General features: G+C 34.0%; 1 protein-coding gene across 1 annotated transcript; it reads right to left on the reverse strand.

The window, feature by feature from the left end:
- LOC18776314 (agamous-like MADS-box protein AGL14) lies at nucleotides 76-5,433 on the reverse strand. The gene is made up of 8 exons (XM_020564893.1): nucleotides 5,169-5,433; nucleotides 4,858-5,047; nucleotides 3,187-3,268; nucleotides 1,986-2,047; nucleotides 1,714-1,813; nucleotides 1,038-1,079; nucleotides 896-937; nucleotides 76-532 (listed from the first exon to the last, which is right to left on the reverse strand). The coding sequence occupies exons 2-8, from the start codon at nucleotides 5,037-5,039 to the stop codon at nucleotides 386-388; spliced, it is 657 nt and encodes a 218-aa protein (XP_020420482.1). The 5' UTR covers nucleotides 5,040-5,047; nucleotides 5,169-5,433; the 3' UTR covers nucleotides 76-385.

Genomic DNA, 9,229 nt, shown 5'->3' on the forward strand with positions numbered 1-9,229 from the left:
TTATCAAGAGAATGCGAATACATTAGACAACGAGCAATATTTACTAAAAGTCTATATATACATGCAATGATCCAATGCTAGAAAGCAAAATTAACTTTATAGAAGATCAATTTAACTTCCATGAAATACAATCAGAGAGTCATATGTTGTTCCAATTAAACTGCAAGCAGAACTTCAAGAAAAATAATAATCACACATTTAATTGTATTCTGCATTTAGCTTTAAATATTATGATCTATACATTATATATTGAACTGTTTAGCTTCACAATTATTTCTGGTGCACACCAAAATCTTGTGCGACCGTCAGGAAGCTTTGCAGCTGCAGTTGCGGGTTTTTGAAGCTGTAAACTTTTATTATCACCAATACTGGTATTGAGATGATTCTATAGGTTTTGGCCACTTCGTCTTTCAGGTGGCCCAATCACCAATTCAGTCTCCACATCCTCCATATCTGGTGTCTGGGGCTGGCACACTGCACGATTCTCTCCATCTTTTATTTTGCTTGGAGGACCAAGCGGTTGCATGCCACACTGGATCAATCCGTCATACAATTAGTAAGTAAATCAATTGGCTAATTTTGGTAATTTATGATCAGTTTATGCATCGAGAAAGGTTCTCTCTTAGACTTTTTGGTACTTATGTTGTCAAATTGTGAATATGATTCATTTCAACAGGATTATTGATCACGTTAATTCTTACTTCAGTACATGTATGATTCAGATTCACAGTTCAACAACAAAAGTTTGACAAGAGATCGTTACTATATATCCATTTAATCACTTATGCTTTATTGGAGATCATCATGAACCCAGATTGAATGTGTCAAAAATTGCATAGGGTGTGCATGCCATGTTTGAAGTTCAAAGTTGTTTATAGAAAGAAGATTTGATTACCTTTTCCCGTAGCTTAGCATTTTGTTCAAATAGGTTTTTCTCCTGATCAAGTCAAAATTAAGAAAATGACATTAATCTATATTAGCACTTTCTGATAAAAAGAGTACTTACAAGTTATAATACAGCACTTCTATTTAATTACCTCTTCCTTCAGCTTCTCTATCTGCTCCCTCAATAACTGAGTCTGATAATAGGCAAAACAAAGTGCATTAGTTTATGGTCATGAATCAAAGTACATACTACACACACATATCTAACATTTTAGGACCACAAGCATGTTTGGCTATCATATTGTAAATTTCGACCACTAATTAAGTTCGTTTTTGCTTCAATATATGCGATCAAAATTCACGGTCTAGCAATATATACATCCTTAAGTTGTCACATGGTCTGTTGTCTTACACTACAACATTCACATCCATATATTATAACTAATTTAGTTTCTCCAATTAACAGTTATAAATTTTGGATTTGATTCGTCAATGTGATATCAACATCATAACCACCACGTGTCAATTAAGAGAGCGAGATATTCATTAACAAACCACCTAAAAGAGGAGAAAAACTTAATTACTACTATTCCCAGTATCACACGTGTCATAGCATTATTGACCAAGGATAGCAAAAGTATTATTCCCGTTTCATATAAGTCTTTCTCCCAAAGGAGGCAAGAGGAGGCCCACAGTAGAGATCCACATGAAGTAATATTCACACTATTAATGCTATCTTTGCTGCAAATTGTATGCAATATATAAAGAAAACCAAAATTATGTGCAGACCAAAAGAATGAAAAAGAATGCATGGGCCCAAAAAAGTACCTTTCTAGCCCTAATTTTGCTTAAGCTTCGCTCCAATTGGTTCTCTGTCTGCTGCAGTTCCTCTATTGAACATGATTCCAAACAATTACCTAAGAGCTTCCTACACCATATGCATTAAATTATATGGATATTTTACATACAAATATTTAAACCTCAGACCAAAACAAAACTCTGATTGCAGTATACAAAACTAGAATAAGCTTCTTTCGCCAATATATATATAACTAGAATAAACTTAAGAATACAAATTTCAAGTTGAGCATTGAATTAACTGTTTAGAAGCTTCAATAAAATCAATCTTCTTCGCCATGCTACAAGTGTCATCCTTCCCATGCTGCATGCAAATCCAATAATTACCAAAAACTCAGTAACAAGAGTATCGTGTATTTCTTTAAAAGAGAATGCTTTTGATAAGAGAATATATGCCAAACATATATATATATATATATAAAGGAAATATTATTCTTCCAATGTGTTAGCTGAACTGCGATAATGAAACATTGAAGCAAAATTTATATTCACAGTCTTGCAATATAAATATATATATTTAATTGCGAATATCCGCACTTGTATGTATTCATCCGGAAACAATTTGTGGATTTATGTTTATGTCAAAATATTAGATATTTAAATTTGTATATCATAGACATGTAAATTTCATTAATTATTGTCTTCCATTGATTGTATGGCGAGGCAATGTAGGTCATATTGAGGGACAGACTAGTGAAACGCCACACACTCGCATATGTTTAATATTCTCTGAGTAGATTCATCGCTTCCTCTAAAAAATAAAAAATCTTAACTGAGAAACTTATGTTGTTGAACTGTGAATTAGAATCATGCACGTTTAGTCAAGTAATAGATATGTAACTTCTAGAGTATCTTTAATGGGTTTTCTAAAAAGCTTCTAAGTTCAAATTTTGGAGAGAAGTTAAAAAAGACTCACCTTTAACCTTTTTCCCTATCCAACTCCTAACTTCTTTAGGAGCTCCTAAATCTAAGGACAAAGAAAGTAGTAGCTCCATGTCATTAGTAATTTTCATTCAAAATATTATTTTAAACCAATATTTTTATTCCTAGTGACTCATGTTTGAAGCCTAATGAAATTCAATTTTAGTTTAATATATATCGTTCCCTTTCAACAAAAGAAACATAGACACAAAGAGCATGGTTGGAGTCGAAACTTTATACAAAGCTCTTAAAGTAACTGTCTAGTCTTTTTAGATAAAATTTAACTTGAAAATAAGGAGCATGATTAGAGATGCTCCCAACCATCTGATAATTATCTGATGGACGAAATAAGCAACCATAAACACAATTCCCACCGGTTTAATATCCTCTTTGTTTTAGATTCCATTGTGTGACAAATTGATTGTATGGGATGATACTGGAATGATACCTTCAACTTATACTTTAAAATTTTCTGAAAGGTTTGATAAAAGCAATGTGAAAATGATGGCAGCTGTGGCTTACCTCCATATCAACTTGAACTGCTTTACTGCCGAGGCCTTGATCCTGCACTCTCTTTTGATAACGGTCTAATGTGTTGCTGATACTGAAGTGTCTCCAACCACAACAATACATAAGAAATACCACTAAAACTGAAGATTTGACAAGCACCACACACGCAGCGAAAATATCGAATGCATGCATGAAGCAATAGAAAAAACCATTTATGAATTATGCATGAATAAAAATTTTAGCCTTTTCCCATAAGATCATGATCTGATATAAAGCTTCAGATGTGAAGAGAAAGCCTCCAGATCCTGACGAGTGTTACCACCTAAAAGGAGATGGACTTTATAGTTATTATAGTTGCTGTCTGAGTTGTAACAACCCGTTTGCGTTTAGTGATCAAACTAGTTGTGTGAAAGAAAGTTTTAGCTCAGGTAGAACCATTGTTCTACACGAAGCGTGAGCTTACATTTTACATTTTATCATTCAGATCTTGATCGACCTTTCTTCTTCTTTCTCTTTTTGTTGTGAAATTTTGATCACTTTCGAATAACGATCTTAATTTTATTGACCAAATAGTATCTTGTACTCATTTTAATCTGAAGATATTGTGAAAAAAAAAGGTCATGTGAAAATGAAACGAAGAAATATGATCTTTTTTTCTTCAGGGTCGAAAAAAAATTATCATCAAGCAAACACAATAAATGATATACTTAGCGGTCCCTCTATTAAGCTTTATTTGATTGAGCATCCATCTCCTTAATTATGAGAATTAAAGAAACAATTTGGTCACAAATCAATCAAATCCTACACTTATAACATGATTGTTAAGCTTACTTTATCAAATAGCTATATACATATATAGTGGAGACCTTGGAAAGAGGCCCATATATTTAAGTACCTAATAACACATATAAAAATGGAGAGGCCAGAAACTAAAGCTAATTTACGCTGACCTTCTTTTTCTTTTTTTCATGAAAGGAAATTAAGGTTGGATACAACCTCTTCCTCAAAAGGCCACTCAGATACAGTGGGAAAAAGAAAAAAAAAAGATTCCATGTTTATCAGTGGTTATTTAACCTTAATTTACATAAGCATATATAAGACTTAGAGGTAATAAAATTGATTTTTATAAAAAAGCGATAGAATTTTATTAGATCAATAGAAATAAAGAGTCATATAATTGGCAGGCCAACTTACTATAGTCGACTTAAAAAACGCTTGGTGAAGGTAGTTCAGGCTCTGCTATCTGTACCTTTAGATCATATCTGTACCTAAATCTAGCTTATACAGTTCCTGCTCAATAAACCTAACCAAAATGGTTGTTAGAAGTCTCTTTCTGATCTCTCTCTCTCTTATTTCTGTGTCTAGAAAAAAAAACCCAATTAAAACCCAGAAGCTTTCAACCAAAACACAATCCAACGAAACAAAATCAACACCAAAAGATTTGATCCAGAAACATACTATATATAGATACCCCATAGACATGGACAAAGCCTGAGAAACTGTTGGTACTTGGCCTATATCTATTGACTGGTGTATGTACTATGCAAATAGTGAGAGCAGCTTTTATTAAATCATTAAAGACTTGAGCTCAAATTTAATTAAATGAAGAAGAAAACCATCTGAAGATGAATCTAAAATTATATATAATTGTTTCTTGTTTTCTTTTCATTTTCTCAAACGTACCTTGAGCTCGAAAACTCATAGAGCTTCCCTCTTGTGGAGAAAATAATAAGTGCAACTTCAGCATCACATAGAACTGAGAGCTCAAAGGCTTTCTTCAGCAGCCCATTCCTTCTCTTGGAGAAGGTCACTTGTCTGCTCGCCGCATTCTCTATGCGCTTCATCTGAGTCTTCCCCCTAACCATATTCTCAGCTTCCAAACAAAGGAAAACCCCAGAAAATCAAATGGTTTCCAAAACCCAGAAAAAAAAAAAAAAAAAAAAAAAAAAAAAAAAGGAAGAAGAAAGGTTTCCAAAAATAGAAAGGGGGCAGACCAAAATCCAAGATAGATATATGTGAAATGGAGAAATCCCAGAAACCCTAGGGAAAAATTTGAGGAGAAAGATGACCAAGGGGGAGGAGGAAGATCAACAGAAAATTGATGGATTTGCCCTACTTGCTTCTTTCCCTTTTTAGGTTTCAAAGTCTATAAGAGAGAACCCTATGAGGTATATTTGAGGTAATATAAAAAGATGGAATAAAATGAAAAAGGAAAGGAGGACATCAACCCAATCTACAACCCCTTTCTTTTTTTGGCAATTAATGGACACCTCCCCATAAAGAAAAAAACAAGAAGAGAATAAATTCCTAAGGCTGAGCTTACACATGTGAACCCACTTACTATACCTTTACCCAATGGTAAAAAAAATAAATTATTGGAGGCACACAAATTCTGTGCTATCAAGTCTTTTGGTGACGCGTGTGTAAAGTGACTGACAACCTTCTGTGGCCGGTGACTGTTTGAGCGGGCAGCGAGGCGCTTGAAAGCTAAAACAGCGAACATTCCTGTCGGTTGCCAGTTAAATTCAGACAGTCGATATAACCCCCAAAGTTGCAGGTAAATTTGGGGCATCGGATGGGCACAGTAAAAAAAGTTCTGTAAATAATGACTTGTCCGTACAAGGGTTGAGATCTCCTAGCAAAAAAAAATGACAGGCAATTTTCCGTACGATTGATAGAAGAGATGGGCTAATGGGGTGGTGCCACATGTCGCTAGAACTCAACACATCACGGTTTGTCACGTGGCTCTGCTTGTGAGTGGGTGTAATGTCAGGATTATTTTTCGCCTTTTTGATTTTTCATATGGTTTTGTTTTTAACTTTTTTTCAGCTGCAAAGAGGGAGGACCACCTGGGACCACAATGGAACTACGTGTGATGGGCAACTGCACTCCTCTTCTCTCTGTCTTTTCTCTTTCCAAACATTTGAGGAAAGTAGTAGATCTGGCAAAATTGTACACGACATATTCAAACGAAACAAATTCATATTAAAAATTTCTGTTTTGGATTGTGACGAGTTGGTATTGATTGATAATGGTTGGACCCATTAAAAAATTTTAGTATAATTTTTATTATAAATAAAACATGTATTAATGAATAAAACGATCGAAACGAGTTCTGTCAAACTAATACTTGTGGTCTTAACCAACGTGCAACGTACTGCATTGGATTAATTAGGTATTCCCAACTCCCAAGTTTCAATTCTACAAAACTTTAATATTTTGCTCTACAAAATTTTGCAAAAGTCCTCCAATTAGCTCTATTGAATTTTGTAAAAGTCTATATGACTGTATGGAATTTGTATGGAATTTCCATCAACTTTGGAAAAGTCAATAAAAGTTTAGTATACTTTGGGGGATCTCTCTCTTAGAAGAATTTGTAAAAATTCATCAAAATCTAAATCCCCCAAACCAGAAATTGAAAACCGCAAACCGAACTTGTGAAGTACGCAAAGGCAGTAAGTATAAGAGTAAAAAAAAACGGGGTGGATTGGGCTGGGCCCATTGGGATGAAGTCAGTGGAATGGTGGGGTCATATATATTACAGGGTGCTACAGACTTGAAGCCTAACTAGTAGGACCTGGTAGGTCTACTATTCTACCAAAACCTACAAGGCTAGACCTAGGAGCCCGGGTTCAGCCCAGCACATGTATTGGCCCAATGGTCCTAAAATTGTTCCAAACAGCCTTAGGGTTGGTGGCATGCGCTTGGGCCATGGCTTCCGTATGCAAATTCTGGATATACCATATATGAGAGAAACCCAAGATAGGCAAGCCTTTGTTACGTGCATCTTGGCTAGAGGTGTCAAATAGACCGGAGAGGCTTGGGACAGCACGAGTACGGCCCACTTAAATAAGGTTCAATACTGTAAGGTTTGCATCTTTGGGCTGTTCCAGGACAAGGTAATTAGTCCCAACTAGTTGGGCCGACTTGTAGCCCATTGCGGGCTGTGCTGGCCCAAAATTCAATGGACCGGCCCGTTTAAAGTCCATTTATTAAATTATATTTGTTTTACAGAAAAATAATACATAATATTATTACATTTATATCTTAAATTCAAGTCTATTTTTTCTCTAATAATGTGTATTAAAATTTAATGTTCTCTTTATAAACAAAATAATGATTTTGTTTTTCAAATTTCAACTTTTAAAATCGAAACAATAATCTAGTCATTTTCTATTTAAATGTACTTTTAAAAAAGTTATTTGCCACTTTTTTTAATAAATAATAAATCTTGTTAATATATACATAATTATAAAAAATATTTAAATGAAGTTGTAATTTTTTTTTTTTAAAGCAATACATAAATCAAATTTGGTGTGGGCCCATTTCGGCACGTTTAGTGGCCCGGCCCGAGTATAGGCTTGAGCTGGAATTGATGAATTTTATAAATAAACAGGCCCGACATGATCCGTTTATTAAATGAGCCAACTCTAAACATACCGCACCTACCAAACACGGTCCATTTGACACCTCTATTCTTGATTAGGGCATCGTATACAAATAGGAGATATGAATTAATTAAATGATATATAATTAAGTGAGAGTTTACTTTAAATTGTACCGAAACTTTTTGTGATATTTAAAACCCCACATCGTGAAGTCTATAGGTACCAACCGAACTTTGTATATTGAACCTAGTTGTTAAGTTGGAGATAACTTCGGTGCAATTCGTTGAATAATGAACGAGTTATGGAGGATGCGGGCAACAACACTCTACGCACATGTGGTTTGTTGTATGTGATCGAGGTGTGAGAAATCTCTACGGTTCTCACTCACTACATACGACAAGCATAATTTTTCATGAAATCATTCTATAATACATCAACTAACACAGTCTACGTGTAGCCACACCCTACGCACATGATCAATAAAATTCTTGATTGATATGCGACTAAAAAAAAATGTATCAACTATATTTGTCTATTAATATGTTTCTACAACTAAGATATCCCAAATCAAAATCCTCAATCCCTAAATAAAAGTGAAAATAATCCCATAAATTTAAAATGATAAAAGAATAAGTAAACATTATATATCAAAAGTACAATTAAACCCTCATTCTCTCCATGCCAACTTTTCAGCCTACTGGCATTTTTATACTTGATTTGCCAGCACATACATGATTCGCCTGCCGCAAGATAAAATTGCCAGCACATACATGACACAACAAGCTCGTTGCCAGCAATGCAAAGGTACAATTTTTACAAAGCCTGGTCACAACACAACTCACAACTTTATTTCTTTGACAAAAAAAAACAAAAAACAAAAAGTTACTTCAATTTTACTCCATCTTACACCTGCAAGCAGAGAGTAGATGCTAGGAATTAGGGAAGTAATGAAACGGAAAACTTAGAAATAAGAGAATTAATTAATTGAAAAAGGACCAGTTATTTTCATGGTTTATCCAATTTTTGAATTTGTGGATATTGAATTATAGATTTCATAACTTGTGTTCGTATCGTAAACACAGAAGAATTGAATTTAAAGAATTTCAGTACATAGAGTAGGTTACCTTATTAACTATGGCAAAGATAGAAACTTTCCCAATGTGGCTCTGTGCGTTAGATTGGATTCAAATAGTTCTTGTTAGGTTTGTATTTTATTGGCTTTGGTTTGAATGGCTATATCCTACTACTATACTATATAAACAAGACAATGATTTGGTGCCGACAGTGTGTCAATACAGAAACTTGAATCATGATACCACCAAAGCCAGTTTCACATACAAATAAAGAACTCAAGTAAACAATTCAAATATAATAATATCTTATATTTAGTGGTCTGCAAATCATTATCTTACCTATATAGTATAGGGAAATAATGAGATTAAGGAATTAAAGAAAAACCCTTTAGATTCTAATTCAACTTTTTGTTTTTTGGATCTATATCAGATTGGGACCACAGATCTATATCAACTTTTGATTCAATATCTCAAAGTTGATGATAACATCCACAGATTCTTCATCAAATGATTATTTGGAGTGAAAAACCCCAACTAACCTAATTGATGACTTTTAGATCCTTGTAAATTGATTTGTTTGGGTTGCAGAGATAT

The sequence above is a fragment of the Prunus persica genome, chromosome G5 (genome assembly GCF_000346465.2).
Source record: "Prunus persica cultivar Lovell chromosome G5, Prunus_persica_NCBIv2, whole genome shotgun sequence".
NCBI classification, from domain to species: Eukaryota; Viridiplantae; Streptophyta; class Magnoliopsida; order Rosales; family Rosaceae; genus Prunus; species Prunus persica.